Genomic DNA, 21,769 nt, shown 5'->3' with positions numbered 1-21,769 from the left:
CTCTGTGCTGACAGCTCAGAGCTTGGAGCCTGCTTCAGATTCTGTGTCTCCCTCTCTCTCTCTGCCCCTCTTCCACTCAAGCTCTGTCTCTCTTTCTCTGTCAAAAATAAATAAACATTAAAAAAAATTACGGAAAGAAAAAAAGTCAGCTAAAGAGCAAAAAATAATTAAAAGTATACAAAAGAGTATTTAAAAAGTTTGGAGAGGCAGCACTCCCTCTGCTGGAAGAATTGAGGAAGATATCTTGCAGATGAAATCTTTGGAGAGTCGTTAAGAAGGCACGGGGAAGGATGTTGGAGAGGGTAATAAGTGCAGAAGCCCAAACACAGTTGGATAGGTGGGTATATCTGAGGACCAGAGGTTTGGGGCGTGGCTGGTCCATAGGCGTGTATTCCGATGCATCAGGAGGCACAGTAGTTAACTTGGAACCAGACTGTGATTGGCCTTGAACACCCTACTCATGAAAGAGTCTGGATTTCATGCAGGGGAGCAACAAGTCAAAAATCTTCATCTTGGAAAGATAATTTTAGTATCAGCATGCAGAATAGCCTGAAGCTGAACAGCTAGAGAAAAGGAAACCATTTGGTATTAGATGTAGAAGTATCATTAAAAAAAAAAAGCCTGCAATTTGAAAAATTAAGGTAGTAAGGAAAGCTCAAAGGAAAAGAAAGATTTCTAACTTCCAAAGAACGCCAAGTCTGTTAAAAATAAATAAGTTAATACTTTTAGAGACAGATAGAGCTGTGTACCTCTTTAGTACAGATGGAGTCTATAATTTCAGAGTCACAGAGTTGTAAAGGAGAAAACAGGGGTATGAGGGTGATTTGAATTGAATAAGTAATTGTTGGACCTTGTTTTGCATCATAAGAAAGAAATGGCTCATGGGAGGAAAGGAATGGGGAATTGAGATTATAGGGGAATAAAACGTGGACTCGCTGTCCCTAGAAATGAGGATGAATGAGTCAAGAGCACAGCATGATGGATGGGTGATCTGGCCAACCAAGTAGGGTGATCAACAGACCGCTGTTGCTAGAATGAGAGGCTTCCCAAGACATGAAACTTTCAGTGCTAGAATTGAAGTGATCCTGGGAAAACCAGGAAGGATGACCACCCCAGCAGTCAGTGTGTTTTGAGGAGAAATGCAGCGGTTTAAGAAAGAACAGGGATTGGGGCGCCTGGGTGGCTCAGTCGTTTAAGTCTCTGACTTTGGGTCAGGTCATGATCTCAAGGTTCATGAGATCGAGGGGCGCCTGGGTGGCTCAGTCGGTTAAGCGTCCGACTTCGGCTCAGGTCACGATCTCGCAGTCCGTGAGTTCGAGCCCCGCGTCAGGCTCTGGGCTGACAGCTCAGAGCCTGGAGCCTGCTTCCGATTCTGTGTCTTCTTCTCTCTCTGCCCCTCCCCCGTTCATGCTCTGTCTCTCTCTGTCTCAAAAATAAATAAACGTTAAAAAAAAAAAAATTTAAAAAAAAAACGTTCATGAGATGGAGCCCCGCATTGGGCTCTGTGCTGACAGCTCAGAGCCTGGAGCCTGCTTCAGATTCTGTGTCTCCCTCTCTCTCTGCGCTTCCCCCACTCACATTCTCTCTCTCTCTCTCTCTCTCTCTCTCTCTCTCTCTCTCAAAAATAAATAAACATTAAAAAAAGTTAAAGAACAGGGATTAAATTCTTTCAACATCCATCTTGTAAACCACAACTTCCACAACTTCTTGTAAATCACAGTGTCTGATGACCACACCCCCCACCCCCATCCCCTTCCTCCCCACGCGCCACATAAAGCTTCAGCATCTTCTGCCTGGGCAACAGATGGGAACGGCAATGACCAACTTTATCAGCAGCACCCCCCCTAGAGGAAACTCCCGCCGCATTGTACCTGACCACAGTGGTGGTGGCGGGCTGTTGTGTGGGGAATACATGGCCTCCGCGAAGGTGGAGTCCGATTTTGTCTCCAGGAAGTTCCATCTCCACTCTTTGCTTCCTCCATCTCATTCGGGCCCCCTGAGGCAGGCACACAAATCAAGCACCTGTTACGACAGCACATCCATGCCCCCCCCTCTTCTCCAGGCGCCGAGTTATCTACAGCTCCCTCTTTCTCCACCCAGCTGAGTTACTGTCTAGTTAGGCAATCGAACGAGAGGAAGGAAAAACAATTAAGAGCAACAGGTTTTGCCATCACTTAGGAATTTGGGGGAGCATTTACACCAGTTCACATACAGCAGATGAACTGACAGTTTTAAACAAGTCAGCTGACTCCTGACCAAGCTGAAATTCCCTATTGGACCCTCTGCCATTTGCCCTTATCTTACTGTTGAATAAAGTATATAAAAGTGGTTTTTTTCCGGATCTCATCATGACTGACATTAAGTGACTTATGCTATGAAATTACAGAAAACATGGCAAAAACACTCCTAGGTGCATGGATAGATGTTCCTGTCTCCAGGGAGGGACCCTGTCTATGCAGCTGTGGTCATGAGGAGTTTAAGAAAAGTCAAAGCTACTTACAGTCTCGTAATCATACCAGATGGCATCGGGCATATAAGCCATCACTTTCTCTGCACCCTGAAATTGAAACAAACTGTTGTTCTTCATGGCCCAGTCTCTGAAGGGTATAAGATGGATTTCTTAGCATTCCCAAGGGAGCTTCTGAACCATATACTGAGAGAGCAAAAACAGCCTTTCTTTTCTCTGTTATCAAACTGTGCCTTTCTTCTAATAGGAATAATAGGAGCAATAACTTGGAAACCCAAAGAAAAATCCCAGTGGAATCCCATTAGGAATAATAATAATATTGAAATACACGTTGTGGCAAAAATTCCAGCTTTACATTAACTCACGAAATCCTCCCAACTGTCCCCAGTGGCGGGTACTCTCATGATCTCACCTTTCCAGCCGAGGAACCATCCCAGACCACAAGGTGCTAAGAGGAAGAGGCAGAGATCACACCCCAATTCCATCCAACCTTAGAGAGGGTGTTGGGCCCCTGCTCCATTCTGCCTCTACCACAAGGAGCTGTGAGAATGTAATGACGAACAGGACCGTCCCTAAACACAGAGTCCCAGTAGATGCTTCTACCCTGGTTGGACTCTTGGTCAAGAAAAAAGACTCATAGAAAAAAATATGTAAGTAACAGATCCCCAATTTCCCCAAACCTCAGCACACTGTCTTCAGGGCCGACTCAGCCATGGAGGCTGGAAATGGGCTTGGGATAAAAAGAAGATAAATCGTTCCAGGAAGAGAAGAGTTTGGAGGGCAGCAGGAACAGAAGTGGAGGCCATCTGTGTGCCTCTGTGGGTCACTTGCCTCTTCCAGAACTGGAGTGATAAGGAGCCCAGGTCCCCATAAAAACTGTTGGTGTACATCCCACGTGTTGCTGTCCCTGTAGAACCTGGAGATCAGAGAGACGTTCACAGAGATCTGGGTCAATGTTTCCTGACAACTCTCCCCACAACTGTCTAAAACATGCAGGCTGCCTGCCTGCGGTAACCCCCTAAATTATTCTGGGACATGTACTTGACCCCTGCCTCCACCACTGTGGCAGACAGACCCACGTCCCCCAATCCGTGAACCCTCCTTTTCTTCCCCCTGGTTGGACACAGGTGTTTATTCCAGGACATATGCTAGGCAGGGTCCAGACTGAAGTCTATTCGCCATATGCCCCTTTAAATACAATGAAAGTGAAGCAATGCATCTTAAAGCTTCAGCTGACCATCAAGAAAGAACTGGATGTAATCACAACAAATAGCAAATAATAAAATCCTACTCAAGTCTCTTATAGGGTAGCTGCCTTATTTTAACAGGGAATTCCAGGAGACGGTAAAAACTGATTCAAAATAATGAATGTATAATAATAGGAATAATAATAATCATAATAGAAGATATGTGCCTGAGGGTCTAGAACATCAGACACTTAAGGGAGTTCACTGAATTTTGACAAGGAAAGACTGTTCCGTGCCCTTTTGTAGAGTTAAGTTGGAGATGCTCATTGGATTGGCTGGCAGTAAAAATTCTGGAATTCTAGAAATCCTCTGTAAAATTCTTATTTTTGTGTAAATGACAAGTTCATCCCAGGGCCTGAACATAAGGCATTACAGAAGAGACCATCCTGTTCAAGTGTTCAAATCCTTTAAACTAGGAATCAAGAAATGAAGGATGACAGAACTTTAATGATTTGTCTAAGATAAAGAGTTCACTGGTGGCAGAACAAAAAAAGATCCCAAAGTTCCCTGATGTTGGTCTAGTTCTATCCCCAAGGGAACAGGCTAAAACACTTAAATATACCTCGGGAACAGTACGTAGGCAGCACTAGCCTTGCAAATACCAATGGACTATTCTATCTATATTAAAAATAGAAGTATTTCACTGTTCACTCCAATATTTTGAAACAGTCCATGTCACCAGATGCATTAACAAATTTCCCTTTGGGGGCGCCTGAGTGGCTCAGTCAGGTAAGCGTCCAACTTCAGCTCAGGTCATGATCTCACAGTTCATGAGTTTGAGCCCTGCATTGGGCTCTGTGCTGACAGCTCAGAGCCTGGAGCCTGCTTCAGATTCTGTGTCTCCTTCTCTCTCTCTCTCTCTGCTCCTCCCCTGCTTGCACTCTGTCTCTCTCTCTCTCTCTCTCTCAAAAATAAGTAAACATTAAGAAAAATTAAAAAAAGCAAAATCCCTTTGGATTAGGGTAACTTACTCATGCAGAAGGGGCCTGGCCACCGTGTCCCCCCGGCTGTGGGCCCAATAGAAGAGGGTATAGAGGTAGGGTAACAGGGTGTAGCGGATGGTAAGGTAGTGCCTGGAGGAATTCAGCAGCAGGGAGGTAGCTCCAAAGGAGGCAGGATCCTGGGCCTGGGAGAAAGGAAAGGTTGCGATTATGATCCAGCTAAGAATGACAGAAGCAACTGGAGAACTCCAGACGCCATTCATCAGAACCAAGAGTTTCGTTCCTGAAAGACCCGGGGCCTAGGGTACCAGCTTCGCCTCTGAGCGGTACGGGTGGCAGGGGGAGATCACTTCACCAAGTAAGTGCCCTTCTTCACCTTGCAGCCTGTCCACCTCCATCACGCTCAGGACAGTTCTCGCAGCAGACTGCCTTTTCAATAGTTTTTAAGTAGTTCCCCCATTTGATTCTCATTACAAAATGAGCAATGTAGATTGAACGTACAGACGTTTGATAAAGACCTTCACAGACTCGCCATCTCCCTGACTGCTGCAGTGCAAATAGCAGAGTCTGTGACAGCAGGGCATTTTAATGGCGCATCTTCGGAGGTCCTGGTTAATTGCAAATTAGGCTAAGTGAAGCACCAGGTAGGAGGTCGGCTCAACAGATGTCTTGGCGAGGATGCGGACAGACCCAGCTCTAACGTGTGCCAAACTTATCGTGTCTCCTGGGAGCCTCACCTTGTAGCCTTGGCCATTGTGATTCCTGGAAAATGGATAAAACGCTCCCAGCTGCATCCACCGCCTGCAGAGCTCCTCAGGGGCATCCAATGCAAAGCCACATATGTCAGCACCGACCTGGAGGGACACACAGACAGAATGTACACCTCACTTCCATCATCCTGCTTCCCACTGAACTTTGCCAACTTTTACAGAGGAGGCTTATATAGCGTGATCTGAAATGGGTTACATCCCATGTCCACTCTTTACTGTCAGATGACTGTAAGCTACTCAACCCTTCTGTGCCTCAGCGTCCTCCCTGTGTTAAAGTGGCCGTTAATTAGCTACACGGAGTTTTATGAGATTCTGTAGTGTGGATACTGTAAGTAAAACAGTTGACATGCAACAGTTTTTTGATGAACAGAATGAGAAATACTGTTGATATTATTATTTTGACCACACCACTATCAGAATTAACTTTCCAAAGCCTAAATCGGGTTCCATCACTCACCTATTCAAAACTTTCCAGGGTCTCCATACAGCTGAGCTGGTGGCTCCTCAAAATTGGTTCTAACATACCTTTCTAGCATCACTTACCACTCCAGTCCTACAAACCAATCCTTAGAGCCACATCAATCGCCCCCTTACTGCTCTGCCTCCTGTTTCTTTCTCAATCTGAAAATGACCTTCCCATTAGTCTGATAACATAAACCCACTTTTCAAGGGAAAACTCAAGTGCAACCTTTTGCATGAAGTTTCTCCTGACTCCCTTCCTTGACTCCCTGTTTCTTGTAATTTTGTCAGGATTAGTAAGTCTCTTTCTCAGGATCTCCCTCAACATTTAATTTATATGTCCCTAGCTTACCTATATACATATAAATTTATATAAACATACAAACATTCATAATTTAATATATATATAAAATATATGTAAAATTTGTAAACTTTCAGGGGAAATAGAAGGTGTTTCTGTTACTATATTTATGCTTTTCTCTCCCCCTCACCATGCATACTTACCTTAATACCTTGCACACAGTAAGAGCTCCATAAATATATATGTTGAATTTAACTAAAAGATGTCAAAACCACCTCTAGGGACCTGGCAATGTCATGTTTTCTCGTCTAGGTACTGGATACACAGATGTGTTCAGCTTGTAAAATTCATCAACTGTATACTTAAGTATATGTGTACTTTTTCGTGTATATTATACTTTGATAGAAAAATATTCCAATGGGGGCGCCTGGGTGGCTCAGTCGGTTAAGCGTCCGACTTCAACTCAGGTCACGATCTCGCGGTCCATGAGTTTGAGCCCCGTGTTGGGCTCTGGGCTGATGGCTCAGAGCCTGGAGCCTGCTTCAGATTCTGTGTCTCCCTCTCTCTCTGCCGCTCCCCCGTTCATGCTCTGTCTCTCTCTGTCTCAAAAATAAATAAACGTTAAAAAAAAATTAAAAAAAAAGAAAAAGAAAAATATTCCAATGATATCACTTCAAGGTTGCACTTTCTATCCTAATAAGATAATGCAGGAAAGAATGTTGTAGTATCAGAGTCATACTGATGTAGATGAAGCCATTGTTCTCAAGACACTAAATCCCTGGGCCAGGAAGGGTAGGAGAGGTGAGCTTTACACTTTGAAAATTTTCTAGGATGAGTCTTTCTGGGAATTGAGGTTGGGACGTGGACTCACCATTGGGATACCAAAAAGGTTGAACTCGAGCATGCCAGGGATAGACCACCGGAGATCATTCCAGGTGGCTGCGTTGTCTCCTAACCAATGGGCTGCAAACTTGCCAGATCCCGCAAAGGTCGAACGGGTTATAATGAAGCTTCTCTTATTAGGGAACACAGTCTTGACAGCTCTAGAAGGGGAGAAATGCTTAAGTAGTCAGTGTGTGACCTTAGCGTGTCTCAACCTAGCAGATACAGTGATAATGCCAAGGATCTCAAAAGTTCATACCTCATTCTCTTTCAGCTCCTTCCTAGTAGGGTCAGAGTTGCTGTGGAAGTAGGCTGCACCTTTACGTATGTTTACATTTTGTTTTGCTTTGTCTTAAGGTGTTTTATGTACATTATTAAATCCATAATGCCCAAGATTTTTAAAAGCAGCCTTGAAAAGGCTAGTAACTAGAGGTATACAATTTTTATGGAACAAAGGTGAAATCTACCTTTACATAGATGTATGTCCATGGATCTTTCACACTGTGTGATTTTAAACATACACAAAAATGAATTTATGAACAGCCTTTTAGAACTTAAATTCTTTTAAAGTAGAAACACTTCACTCGTAATTTTGTAGTATAAAGACATTTTAAATGTATAGATGCATGTGCATACTTTTATAAGTAACTATAAATATATATCATCTATATTTTAGAAGTCTATGCATATATTAAAAACTCACTCTATAATATTTTAAACATCTTTCAAGAAGGCTAAACTTATGCTATGACTTTGCTAATGACTGAATGTGGTTTCAGTCTGGCTTCCTGCTGCCATAGCTACAGTAAGTGCAGTCAATTCTCAGGACGTTTTCCTCACTGTAGAATTTGAGTCTATACACAAAGGTGGACACAGCAATGTATAAGGATGCTAAGCCAGTATCTAAAACCCTGAGGCACATCCCCTCCTGTCTATACAGTGTGGCACAGAGGAAAACAGATGGACCTTGGACTCATGCAAAACTGAGTTTAAATTTTGCTTTTACAATGTATCAACTATTTGCCCTTGGTCAAGTTACCTCTCTTTATTTCTTCCAACCATCCATTCATTCATTTATTTATTCATCCATTCTCTCATTTTATACATTCCACAAATATTTATCAGATTTCTTCTTCCCTATGGGCCAGGTGGTTTCTCCATTCATTCAGTATTAATAACCATATTTATCTTTCAGAGTTTTTAAAAACAACACCCTGGCAGCTGGCACCTAACGAGATCAATAATTTCATGGTGTATTGAGTCGTAGCAACAGGGGCCTTACTGTGTGGTGGCAATCGCCATGGAGTAGCCGTACAGATTGTGGACATCGTACTGCTTGCCCCAGTGCTGCACTGCATCCATGCAGAGGCTCCTGCAGAACAGGTACCCATCCAGGATTCCTGGGGCAAAAGAGGGAGCAGTCAATGAGAGCCTGAGATGCACGTTCCCTGCTCTTTACTACTGCAGAACCTGAAATGGTGGCACTCTGGGCGGGGCTTATTGTGGCCATCCTGTAAATGATCACACCACTTCCTGACTACCAGAGGGTTATACATTTGCAGTAGTTTCTCTGATATATAAATAAATTGTGCCGACCCATGCACATTCTTCCACCCCGGGTGCTCATGTGACTACAGGCAGGCATCTGGAAGCCAGAGGATTCAATTAGATTTGAGACTGAATCTGAATTCTTCAAACCGAGCCAAATTATGTGGTTCGAGAACAGAAATATTGGATGAAAGAGTAAATTCATTGTTCACCCCTTGTCTTCAGACAAGATAGTATAAAGGCTGACTCTCCAATCTCTTTCATGCACCCGTTCTTTTCTGCTCCCATTGTACCATTCTGACTCTGATCCAAATTACCTTTGCATCTTAACTACTGCAATGGTTTCTTAATAGCTTATTTACTTCCAATCGACTGATCTTCTAATTCATACTCATACTAATGTCAGATTAATATTTCTAAAACCATTTGATTATCATATTTCCCTTAGACTAAAACATAAATAGTTTCTGTCACCAAAAGAATGAAGTGCTAACTCTGTAGCTCCCCCACCCAAGTTCCTGGCCCATCTGCCCCAATTTCCTATTTTTTTCTTTTTCTTTTTTCTTTTTTTGAAAGAGAGAGAGAGAGAGAGAGAGAGAGAGCGAGCTGGGGAGGGGCAAAGAGAGAGGGGGGAGAGAGAATCTTAAGCAGACTCTACACCCAGCTCAGAACTTGATCTCATGACAATGAGATCACAACCTAAGCCGAAATCAAGAGTCAGTCACTCAACCGACTGAGTCACCCAGATACCCCCATTTTCCCATTTTCTCACCAGATTGGAAGTATTCCGAAGACACTATAATGCTAGCACCTCGTTCTTCCCTTAATCAAGATGAAATGTGTCTGTGAGCCTCTAGCTTTCTTCAAACTATGATAAATGCCATAATTCTGGGGCCATACCCTGAGCGATGGTGGTGTTCAAAGTTCCATCAGAGCTCACCAGCATCATATTCACTGACTCTGACTTTGACCTTCAAGGCCATGGGTTCTGGCTTTTTTTCGTCCTTATGGTTCATGTCTGTTCTTCACACTCTTGAAGTCACCAAACTTCACTGTCATCCACAGACCAAGCCTGGTTACCTGGTCTCTCTCTGCTAAGTCCTGATGACCTTCGGGCGTATGCACTCGAGAGCAACACAAACTAACCACTAGCCTCTGGCTTCTGCACTGTATCTTCTCTTGACCTTCCCCTAGAAACAGCTCAGACTGTAGGTGGAAAGACTAGATGGCCCCCTTCAAATTTATACCTTATTCAGGAAAGGATGGAGTGCTTCAATTTTTCTTTCCTAATTTCCTGTATATATTACCCACATTAGCCCCTGCCTATGCAGATTTATGTCCAAACTCCCTTGCCAGGCTGTTCATATCTATCCTTATGAATTAAAAATGCCAACTATGCATCGCCACTTTAATCACACTACCACCAAGACTTACTGGGAGTGAATGGGGGGTAATTTAGGTTGCTCGTGGAACATCCTGAAACAGAACCATCAACGAAGTTGGAAACTTCATTCATATCCTACAAAACAAAGAACAAAACTACCACTAAGGAAAAGTAACTATGTTGTACTGATGTTTGCCTTCCCCTTTTTTTGAGGATTCAGAGAAATGATTCCAGATATTTTGTCTTTGAAGAGGTCCTTATGCACATGGAGGGAAATAGATGATCCTGTCTTCTCTACCCATTGAAGGCTTCACAGAGAAGGTTCTCAAAATCCCTTCAAAATGCTGTATGTCTATAATTACAAAAAAAATGAAAGATTTCCAAAAACATTAGGCAAAAAAAGATTTCAATTTATATGATTCCATATATATCAACTTACACATTCTCTGTATATCCAAATATAGTTACAAATGCACACACATATCAATACACACACACACACACACACACACACACACACACACACACACACACACACAAATACCTATTTGGAGACAGTGAGGGGGAGAGCCTGTGCCAACAGATGGGCAAGTGAGCTGTCCGGGAAGACACACACCAAAATGTCGATGATAGATGTCTTTGGCTGACAACATCTTAGAGGGTTTTTGCTGTCATCTTTTTAGCATTCTGTATTGTTAGAATTTTCTACATTTCTCTTATAAATAGAAAAAAGTTTAGCTCTAGAGCTCTCCCAGTTTTGCTGAACATCTGCTGCTTTGCGTTTGGTTTCCTTTGGTATTATACATGACATTTGTCCTTACCACAGCCATAGTTTGGTCATGCACCTGGGTACTTTGGTTCTGGCCAATTTGTCCAACGTGTCCAAATGAAAGAGCCCCAAACTGGCAATCAAACAATCTGTGTCCTTTGTGACAACATAAGGCATTTATGACCTATTTTTACTTCATTCAGCTCATTCCTTTTTAAAAGAAGAGCTGGATTCAGAAAATAAAAAACAAATTTCTGAGTTTACTTCCAGATCTAATGATCTGATTTAGGTCCTAAGCTACATGTTTTGGTAAGATTATTTACATACTAGGATTGGGAATATTAGAATTATTGCCATATGTGCTTTCCTTTCTTCCTATTCCCAGTGTGTTCCTTGACTCAATGATATAGATACATGCCGTGTGAACATTAGTCACCAAATATTCAAAATATTAAGAACTCACAATCCAGATTCCATCAAACTCCACTTGCTTGTAGAAAAGCTCAAATTCCTTTGCCCACCAAACAGCACAGTTGGGGTTGGTATAATCAGGAAACACAGTTTTTCCAGGCCAGACCTAGAGGAGAAAAAGAAAAACATTGATCAGAGTCAATTAAATGAATATAGAGTAAAATAGAGCACTTTGCAGAGATTCCTAATGTGGTCATGGCAATCACGGTGTCCAGGTACAGGTTCTTTCCAGTTAGGAATGTGAAGCACTCTGGATACTTAGAGTAAACATCAGGAGGATGTGATTGGTCACTTGTGGAAAAACACATTTTAAAAAATGGTTAAGCCCTTGGGGCGCCTCGGTGGCTCAGTCAGTTAAGTGTCTGACTTTGGCTCAGGTCATGATCTTGCAGTTTTTGGCTCAAGCCCCACATTGGGCTCTGTGCTGACAGCTCAGAGCCTGGAGCCTGCTTTGGATTTTGTGTGTGTCTCTCTCTGTCCCTCCCCCACTCACACACTCTCAGTCTCTCTCAAAAATAAATAAGAATTAAAAAATTATAATTAAATAAATAGATAAATAATAAAAAATGGTTAAAACCTAAATGATTGAATCCATGGACCCAGCATCATCTATCTCATTAATCTTCACCTCTGACCTCTGCTTCACCATTCCCACTCACTTTGTCTAGGCCCAGGCCCAGGATGGTAAATGTGGGAGAGTCCCATTGAAATGTCAACTGAGCTGTTACAAGTTGTGGGTTTGCAGCATCAATTCCTCTTCTGTATTCCCTGCTATCTGCTTTCTCTCTGACACAGGGTCAACAGAAGCAGTAGAAGAGAACCAGCAGGAAAAACAAAAACAAAAACAAAGTGACCCAGCAGAGGGGCACCTGGGTGGCTCAGTGGTTGAGCATCCAACTCTTGATTTCGGCCCAGGTCATGATCCCAGAGTCATGATCTATGCATCGGGCTCCACACTGAGTGTGACACCTGTTCAAGATTCTTTCTCTCGGGAGGGGGGTGGGGGTGGTGCTGGGTGGCTTAGTTAGTTGAGCATCTGACTCCTGACTTCGGTTCAGGTCATGATTTCACAATTCGTGTGTTCGAGCCCTGCATTGGGCTCCATGCTGGCAGCAAGAAGCCAGCCTGGGATTCTTTCTCTCCCTGTCTCTGCCTCTCCCCTGCTTATGTGTGCTCTCTCTCTCTCTCTCTCTCTCTCTCTCTCTCTCAAAATAAATAAACTTTAGAATAATTGAAAAAAAAAAGATTCTCTCTCTCCCATGCTCTCACTCACATTCTCTCTCTAAAATAAAAAAAAAGAAAAGAATTGAACCAACAGATAACACCCTTGTGAAAACATGGACGAGTAAAAGTTTGAGGCAGAGGTAGTCAAACTGGTGAAATACTACAAAGAAACAGAGTACAAAGTGGAATGAAATGGTTCCATTGGATCTGGCAGTTAGGAGGTATGTGGCGGTATCCATCAGGGCAGCACCAGTGACATGGAGGGGAGGACAGCCACCTACAGTCAGCTGGAGAGGGAAGGGGCGTGAGGGTGAGGACAGGGTATTCAGTGTGCAGGCTATTTTTTAAAGGACTTAGCTGTGGGGGGATTGCATGAGTGAGATGGCTGGTAGGTGTCTGGGGATGAGACGACAGGGGCAAGTTTATCCCCACCATGTGTATAAGGCATCTGAAAGTGTCCAACAAGACAACTACACACACACACACACACACACACACACACACACACACACTGCCACAGCCCCTGTGCCAGCACCAGCCCCCATATCCCCCATTCAATTACCTCCCCAATGAGTGGAGTCACCCCATCTGAAACATTCACCCATATCTTCGCATCTGAACCCCTGTCATACGGGCTATAGGGATTGCTTGGGGAAGAGTTGTTGGAGATGGCTGGATCCTAAGAAGAGGAAAAATACAATGAAGGACCCAGCTTCAAGCTTGAGGCACAGAAAGGAGGTTGGGAATTGGGGCGGGGGGGGCGGGGCGGTGGAGAGGGAGGTGGATGTAATGACAAGGAAGAGCAAGCACCTGACCTGGAGGACAAAGAGGGCGGCACGTACCACAATGATGACCAATTTCTGTCCGTTATTGTGTAACTCCTTCACAAACTCAGGGAAGCCTTTAAAATTTACTGGGTCATAAGTGAAGTCCTTCCTCTCGTCCATATAATCAATATCAGCATGCTGAACATCCTGAAAGAATACACAAAGTCCACAACCTTGTGCTCAGGAATTTCCCTGTTCGAATGACTCAGTCCTATTATCATTGTTATTATCCACAATACACACTGACTCTGTGCTGTGCCCTGCACAGGGTTCTGGATCGGTCCCTGGCATCTAGGTGCTTTTCCTCCAATAGTAATTTCAAAAACAGAGGACCCATTGTTTTCCCTAAGACCTGACTCCCACCCCTGGAATCAGGTTAACTGCATCATCTGACCTTGCTGCCTGGCCCTCTGGCCTTAAAAGCCATTCTAACAAACAAGCCACAACAACTACAACAAATCACTAAGGCTATCAAAAACATATCCATACCTATATCCTACGCCATCCACAAGACAAGGGGGAAGAAGGGGCTGTCTGTCCCATGTCTCCCTCATTGTACTGCCCCACATTTTGTTTCATTGCTTCTCTCGTAATTCAAGTTTTCTTTGGCACCTATTTTTTCCTAATTTGGCCTGTATGAAAATAGTGGAGCCCGGAATGAAATGGACTCTTGCTCTAGGACGTATGTATCTGGGGTTGGGGAGAGAGGAGTGTTATTCCAGACACTACTGGGTTCTTCCCATTGCAAAACCTCACTCTTGAAAAACCTCACTCTCCCTGATATACCAGATACATTCAGATGTGACCACCCAAAATATAAAAATATGCTATTATCATGTGTATGTACTATGCACTTTTGCTCACTGAAACTAGGGAAAGAAATCCTTTGAGAATTCAAATAAAAACACATTCTATAAATGTAGTCAATAGAGTAAGCATAAGAAAGTTTTGCTAATAAAATGTTATAAGAAAAACAGAGACTGGGGTGCCTGGGTGGCTCAGTTGGTTAAGCATCTGACTTCGGCTCAGGTCACCATCTCATGGTTTGTGAGTTCGAGCCCCCCACATCAGGCTCTGTGCTGACAGCTCGGAGCCTGGAGCCTGCTTCAGATTCTGTGTCTCCCTCTCTTTACCCCTCCCCAGCTCGCACTCTCTCTCTCTCTCAAATATCAATAAACATCAAAAAAATTTTTTAAAGAAAAACAGAGACAAACATATTGCCTCCTAACTCCAAAATTGTGGTCTCTACTATTTCCTACTAAAAAGAACTAGTTCCTTAAAGGAATGGCTAGCCCAACAAAATGTCTAGCCTTCTGAATAGATAAAAATCTTTGTATTGTATATTTAAAAAAAAATTCAGGGGGAGACAGTATAAACAGTTTTATTTATTCCCCAAGGGAATTCCTTCATTACTGGAAGATGTTTAAAGCCTTACTTACATAAGGAAGCTGTGCAGCACGGTTTCTCTCCACGACTTCTCTCATGCTCTGTAGGGTTCCATAATCATACCGACTGAGATGAAATCCAAGTGCCCAGTATGAGGGAAGGGCTGGCCGTCCAATGAGCTGATAGAAGTATGTGAAATAAAAGTTAGCAAATACTCTATTTTTTAAAAGTTTTATTTATTTTAAGAGAGAGAGAGAGAGAGAGAGAGCAAGTACAGGATCAAGAGAGGGGCAGCAAGAGAGGGAGAGAGAGAATCCCAAGTAGTCTTCATGCCTAGTGGGGAGCCCAATGCACAGCTCAATCTCACCACCATGAGATCATGACCTGAGCCAAGATCAAGAGTCAGGTGCTTAACTGACTGAGCCACCCAGGCACCCCGCAGATGCTCTATTTTAAACAAAACTTTGTAAGCATTGATTGGGTGGCATAAGACACATTCCATTTCCCAAGATACCATTTCCTAATGTTAGAATATTAGTCTATTTTCCTAGCCCCTTTTATAAATCATTGAAGGTAGGGTCAATTTATAGTTGCAGATTTACAGCAGCAACTTATAATAGCAGATTTTTTGTGACTCGTGCTTGCCTATTAAATTCACTTTTCTTTGTACTATTTAGGATTTATTTCCTCAGTCATAATCATGATATCATAAGTTTACCTCTAGATATTCTTGAACAACTTGCTCTGGAGTGTTTCCCAAAAACACATAGAAGTCGAGGATGCCTCCGATGGTGCGGTAAGTGACAGCTGGGGCGGGCTGGAGGGCAACCTCTTGCAAGATTAAAAGCGAAAAAAATAAATATTAGAATTTACTCTAGTTTTAATTACAAAGTTTTAGACTGCAGGATCCTCAATCATCTGAATATTAATAAAGTGAATCCAGTGCCTCAAATTTTGTATACAAAGAGGCACACTTCTGCTGATCGAGTCTGCCCTCACAGCACGGGAAAGGCAACGCATTTGTTCTGAGAACAGATCTCAATAATTGGTGATTAGAGTGTCTTCACTCCCTATGTCAGGATTCAGGCTTTCATGAAAAAGCAATCAATTTCTTGAAAGGGTCCAGATAAGCCACTGTAGCACAGAAGTTATTTCAAGCTGAAAACATTTGAGTTTCCGAAATCCCTTATCAACCAAAAAGCAGGGCTTCCAGAATAACTCGCTTGTCATAAATTCCCACCCCTGGAGAGACAAAACTTCGGCACCACACCCAAGCAGACATCGTCACAAGAATATTCTATCTTCCCACTAAGGGCTCATTATCTTTCCAAAAAGTCTTTTGGTTTTTCATAAGTGTCCTTTCTTCCCCTCCCATTTATGTATCAGGGTAGAATATAAGCCCCAAGTTCTAAACACCCCTCTGAGTTACTCTTGGCTGAGCATTCTTCTGTATTCCCATGTTGCATATGTAAATAAACTGTCTTTTCTCTTGCTAGCCCATCTCTTGTCAGTTTGATTCACAGGCCCCCAAATACCACACTGATGAGGGCAAGAGGACAAGTTTTTCTTCTCTGACATTCACAGCTACAAAACACATTGCTCCCACCCCATGCCCCATCATCACTGCAGCTATGGAACCCAATTAGATACACTGAGGTACTAGCCTCAGTTAATCTCACATCAAGCAAAAGCCAAGTTAAAAAAAAAGTCAGAGATTATAAATTCAAAATCCCTCTAAGCCCCAGTCACTGTTCTCAGAGGCAAAGTCTCCCCATAGCCTTGGTTTGCATTTAGGAATAAAAGAATAAAAACATTCAAGATCTATTGAAATGTACTCTTCGGTCACAAGAATAACTCACATGGAATATCTAGGATCCTGGGACCTTTCCCTTTAAGCCTCACTCAACCTGTTTTCTGGTTCCTTTCAACACCCTGAAATAATTGTACAATCCCTGCACTAACTCAGTCTATTCTTAGACTATTAGGTATCTTAGAATCATGTTAGGTCACCTAGAGTGGGTCTCAAACAATCGGTAGTAAAGGATCAGAGCTTTACTTTTTAATTTGCAATTCTTTGCAAGCTGATGCTTTTGTAAAATAGTGTGAAAATTAACAGGAAAGGGTTCATGCATGCCCTTGGATGCTACAGCAATGTTTACTTTCCATTTCTAGACTCAGTTTGTGAATGAGCGGTGGGCCATGCTTTGAGCAGCTCTTATCCGGTCCATTGATTCAGTTGAGAAGAGGGTAGGGATCAATACCATCAACCCTGGAAAATTCTAACACATCTCCTCTTCCCATGTAGTGATTGATTCATGACCCCTGAGATCCACTGTTACTGGTACAAGCAGAAAAAAAAGTTGGGAACCAATGATCCAGTCTAAACCTTTAAAGATGGGGAAGCTAGCAGACTTCTTGGAGTCCTATGATGTTACAATGTTTTTTCTTAAACAAACTGATCTTACTGTGGATGACCTTGCCACTCCACTTCACCTTGCTATCTTTGGATTATCTAAATGAAATATTCACTGCCCAGTTGTAGCTCCCTGGTTAGGCCCTGCTACTGTCATCGTAGGCCCAGGGCAATTGGCTGTTTCCTACCAGAGTTTATATCAACCACTATACTGGATGAGTCTAAAGAAGGAAAAGAACAAATTGGTAGAAACTGCCTCTGAGTAGATTATAGAATAATAGGCTTAGTTGTTCTAACTCTATAATAGAAAAATATTCCAAAAGAGGCAACCAGATTCAGGAAAATCATAAGCTAGGAGAGAAAGCCTTATTCGTGGCTACCATACAACAACCGGTAATGAAGTAGGGAAGAGACGATCAGAGAACATAGCCCCTGAGCTGTGGTTCAGCCATTCCTAAAGGGCTCCACTGCTCTTATCACAGGCCTGAAAATTGCTCTTATGCATTCTTTCATGAATATTTCCTTAGTTTTTTACCCATGGCATTGCTATTCATCAGAAACACTCCAAAGGACAATCCGCTAGCATCTTCAAGACACAGGAAGAATGTCTGTGTACCATACAAGTTAGTTTCATCCTGCAGAAAGAAAATGAAAAATAAAAAATTTACCATCTAACAATCTAAACCGCAAATGGCTGGAAATGACCTAAGAAATCAGTGTTAATCATGTGAGTAATTGACAGGGACCTCAAGGTCAAAGAAGAGACAAATCTTTTTTTTTAATTTTTGTTTTTTTAACGTTTATTTATTATTGAGAGACAGAGAGACACAGAGCATGAGCAGAGGACGGGTAGAGACAGGGGGAGACACAGAATCTGAAGTAGTAGGCTCCAGGCTCTGAGCTGTCAGCACAGAGCCTGACGCGGGGCTCGAACTCACAACCACCCAGGCACCCCAACAAATAAATCTTTAAAATATCAAGTTTAGGGGTGCTTGGGTGGCTCAGTGGGTTGAGCATTCAACTTCCACTCAGGTCATGATTTCACAGTCGCGAGTTCGAGTCCCACATTAGGCTCTGTGCTGACATCTCAGAGCCTGGATCCTGCTTCCAATTCTGTGTCTCCCACTCTCTCTGCCCCTCCCCACTCATGCTCTGTTTCTCTCTCACACACAAATAAATAAAGATTAAAATAATAATAATAATAAAATAAAATATCAAGTCTACATTTAGTTGATATCAGCCAAGTGAATTATAGTTCTTTTATTGAATGAGCCAGCTATGACCATTTACCTAGTAGAAATGTGAAAGCCTGTGATATCTGTTAAAATGTGGGAGAACAAGAATTTGGAAGCTGTAGTTCAAAAGGTCTCTTCTCTCAAAGAAGCTTAACCTAACCACATCTGCAAAAGCTCCATCAAGCCTTAATATGAATCAAACATCTTTCTAACGTACAACTATATCGAGCTCTACTCAAGATAGCTGGTCTTCCAGTCTTCAGAACAGTAGACTTGAGAACTTAAGCTGATTTTCTAAGACTTTAGAACAGTAGTTCTCAACCTGGGCTGCATCCTAGCCCAGTTAAAATAGAGTTACTGTGGGTGGAGAGTTTGTTAAATGTCTCCAGGTGATTCCAATGTGTAGTCATGCTTGAAATCACTGCTCTAGAAAAGCAGTTCTCAAAACTTGGTGTGCATAGAAATTACATCGGGGGCACCTGGGTGGCTCAGTCAGTTAAGTGTCCAACTTTGGTTCAGGTCATGATCTCGTGGTTTGTGAGTTTGAGCCCTGCATTGGGCTCTGTGCTGACGCTCAGAGCCTGGAGCCTGCTTTGGATTCTAGGTCTCTCTCTTTCTCTCTCTCTCTGCCCCTCCCCAGCTTGTGCTCTTTCTCTCTCTCTCAAAAATAAACATTAAAAAAAATTGAAAGAAATTATATATGAATGTTAGTTAAATGCAGTTTTTTGTTTCTTGTTTTTTGTTTTTTAGAGAGAGGTAGAGAGAGTGCACATGCAGGGGGCGGGAGGTGGGGGAAGAGGAAGAGAGGAAGAAAGAGAATCCAAAGCAGGCCCCACACTCAGCACAGAGACCAACACAGGGCTCGATCTCATGACTCTGGGGTCATGACCTGAGCCTAAATCAAGAGTCAGATGCTCAACCAACTGAGCCACCCAGTAACGCCTAAATGCAGATTCTAATTCAATAGATGGAAGAGGGAGCTTAGAGCCCACATTTCTCACATGGTGATGCCCATTTGAGTAGCAAGGATCTGAGGGTCTTCATCAGATAACCATCACCAGTCATTCACAGATGGATGAGCTGCTTTGACTCATCACCTTTTCTGTCCTTCTGATAGGCATGTGGTAGAACAAGGGCATGGGCTTTCCATTAGATGGGCCAGGGATGAGATCCTATTTTTGTTACTTCAAACTTTTTTTTTAAACATTGGGCTATTTCTGAGCCTCAGTTTCTCACCTGTTAAATGGAATAAATTCGACGTATGTTTTTAGAGTTCTTTCGGTAAATAGAGATGCTATATAGCAAGAATCACTTAATCAATCATTTCAATGATCTCCTTTATCCAGACTGTTCTAGAGACTCTGTATCTATAAATTCCTTTAATTCCTATCACAACCCTATGAGGGGAGTATATTCCCCCCATTTTATAGATGAGAAACTGAGGACCTGTACAGGTAACTTGCCCGGAACCACAAAACTGGTGAGTGGCAGGCAGTGTCAAAATGCAAACCTCAACAGCCTCACCCCAGAGTCTCACTCAACTATCATCCTACACTGCTAGCAGTGACTGTCAAGGATGAGTCTATGACCTTCAGTGCAGAGGGGGCCATCCTGAGAGCTTACCCCATTGGGGATTGTGTCCCTGGCAAACATGGACCAGGTCTTCCAATTCATGTCATGCCGGTACTGTCGGTGCACCTGTTCTCCCAGACCATACACGTTAGGACTGGGCAGTCGGGTGGAGAACTGCAGGAACTGATCGGCAAACAGGAGGGGTCCGATGCTTGAGTCCAACCTAGACGTCGATGCAAAATGCAGGGACAGGTGGGCAAGTGGAGTGGAAAGGACACGACCTCTTAGAAAAGTGTCCTCTATGTTTTGATGACTCAATATCCCCTATTTAACTGGCCCCATTTGCCCTTCTGTGATTTTTTCCCATAGATGCCAAGAGATCAGGACTTCTTTTTCCCTTAGACACCCTACTGCGTGACCAAAATACTATTCTTACATTATAATAGATGTTCCGTAAATAGTTACTGGTGGACACATGGTCAGATGGATGGAGGAAAGGGGGAAATAAAGAGGAAAAACTGAGCACACAGCAGGAAAAATGGAAAAAAGGACACAGCCCAGTGCCTGGCCTATAATAAGTGCTTAGTAATAACCACAACAACAAGAAAAGAAGGGAGGAGGAGGAGGAAGAGGTGGAGGAGGGGGAGGAGAGAGGAAGGCGGACAAAAGTATACATTTGGAGACAGTCTGTTCACCAACAGTGGGCTTACAACCTTCAGGAATGTGAAATGCATGTACCCTTCTTCCTTAGGCTTGCAAACCTCCCTCCCCCCGTCCTTCCTACTCTGATCCCCAGAAGGTTTTCAAAACTTACAGGACACGATTATTGCTTCTTCTGATCACTTTGATGCTAAATGGCTGTTTGGAGACAACAACCTCATAGGTCAAAGGAGAAGCAGCATTTCCTTTGAAGGGTTGCACATGTTCATGGGGCACTTCGTACCTGTCCTTGCTCTGGTCGGTCAACTGGCCAGAGACATGAAGGAAAAGAAAGTCAAAATGGAAACTTCTCAGTATTTCCAAGATAGAAGCCTCCCTACCAACAGCAGTGCTCCCCAATGTCTATGCTCACAGTACTGAACTCAGGAACTGATCCAAATGGCATTATGTCTGAGGTAGATGTACCCATTATATTACCAAGTCAAATGGTTAACACTTGGGCAGAAGTTAGTCTTTTGGTAGAAATACACATTGTAAGTCTACAGAGAAGGACTATCTCTAGAGTTTGCACAGCTGTGATAATTCTTTCCTTTTTCCCTCCTGAATACATTTCACATGGTCTCAAGGACACATATATGAAAGCCAAGTTTTACCAGTTGACTCTATAAAATATATTCAGGAGGCAGTCACACTGAAGGAAGGCAACAGATGCCTTCAACATATAGGTACTAGGTAAGAATAATGTCAGTAGAGAAAAAAACCTCCATTAGCAGCATTGCCTATTTTGTAGTAACTGTGGTTATCAGGTAGAGAACAAGAACATTTCAAAAAGATGTTTAAAGAATAAAGAAATCACAACCTTAAAGTGGAAACGGTTGGCTGTCTGGTATTCTGCTGTGAGAAGGACACTGTTGACATCATTTCCAAACAGGGATGGAGAAGGCAACCTGTCCAACTGGGCTGTGAATCCTAGTATGTAGAGGGGAAAAGGTTTACATAGCTGTCTGTGTAAACTAGCAAACAATAGCTAATACAAATTAAGCTTTATGTCAAACGGACTGTCGGCCTTTTTTTCTTAAAAGGGAAGAGATAGATATACACCTGTCATACGCACATATTACCTTGGGCCAGATTGTGAATCTGGGTACTGTCACTTCCCTCTAAAACTCATGCCTCTCTTACAAAATCTGCTTGAAATCTCCCATGCAAAGGC

At 42.8% G+C, this 21,769-nt stretch overlaps 1 protein-coding gene across 1 annotated transcript in view; it reads right to left on the bottom strand.

Moving 5' to 3' along the window:
* Positions 1-21,769, bottom strand: part of MGAM (maltase-glucoamylase) — a 91,416-nt gene that overhangs the window by 44,105 nt on the left and 25,542 nt on the right. The window contains exons 5-21 of the mRNA XM_078438467.2: positions 21,416-21,525; positions 20,711-20,862; positions 19,948-20,119; positions 17,625-17,724; positions 15,395-15,507; positions 14,730-14,855; positions 13,306-13,437; positions 13,026-13,142; positions 11,232-11,345; positions 10,050-10,134; positions 8,350-8,467; positions 7,057-7,228; positions 5,393-5,509; positions 4,686-4,840; positions 3,299-3,383; positions 2,501-2,557; positions 1,872-1,996 (exon numbers count right to left, since the gene is read on the bottom strand). Coding sequence (XP_078294593.2) covers positions 1,872-1,996; positions 2,501-2,557; positions 3,299-3,383; positions 4,686-4,840; positions 5,393-5,509; positions 7,057-7,228; positions 8,350-8,467; positions 10,050-10,134; positions 11,232-11,345; positions 13,026-13,142; positions 13,306-13,437; positions 14,730-14,855; positions 15,395-15,507; positions 17,625-17,724; positions 19,948-20,119; positions 20,711-20,862; positions 21,416-21,525 — 2,050 coding nt within the window. The remainder of the gene's footprint in view (positions 1-1,871; positions 1,997-2,500; positions 2,558-3,298; positions 3,384-4,685; positions 4,841-5,392; positions 5,510-7,056; positions 7,229-8,349; positions 8,468-10,049; positions 10,135-11,231; positions 11,346-13,025; positions 13,143-13,305; positions 13,438-14,729; positions 14,856-15,394; positions 15,508-17,624; positions 17,725-19,947; positions 20,120-20,710; positions 20,863-21,415; positions 21,526-21,769) is intronic.

Source organism: Panthera onca, chromosome A2, assembly GCF_046562875.1.
Source record: "Panthera onca isolate mPanOnc1 chromosome A2, mPanOnc1 haplotype 2, whole genome shotgun sequence".
In the NCBI taxonomy this organism is placed as follows: Eukaryota; Metazoa; Chordata; class Mammalia; order Carnivora; family Felidae; genus Panthera; species Panthera onca.
The sequence above is the reverse complement of the archived record's forward strand: the minus strand, read 5'-3'. Positions and strand labels throughout refer to the sequence as shown.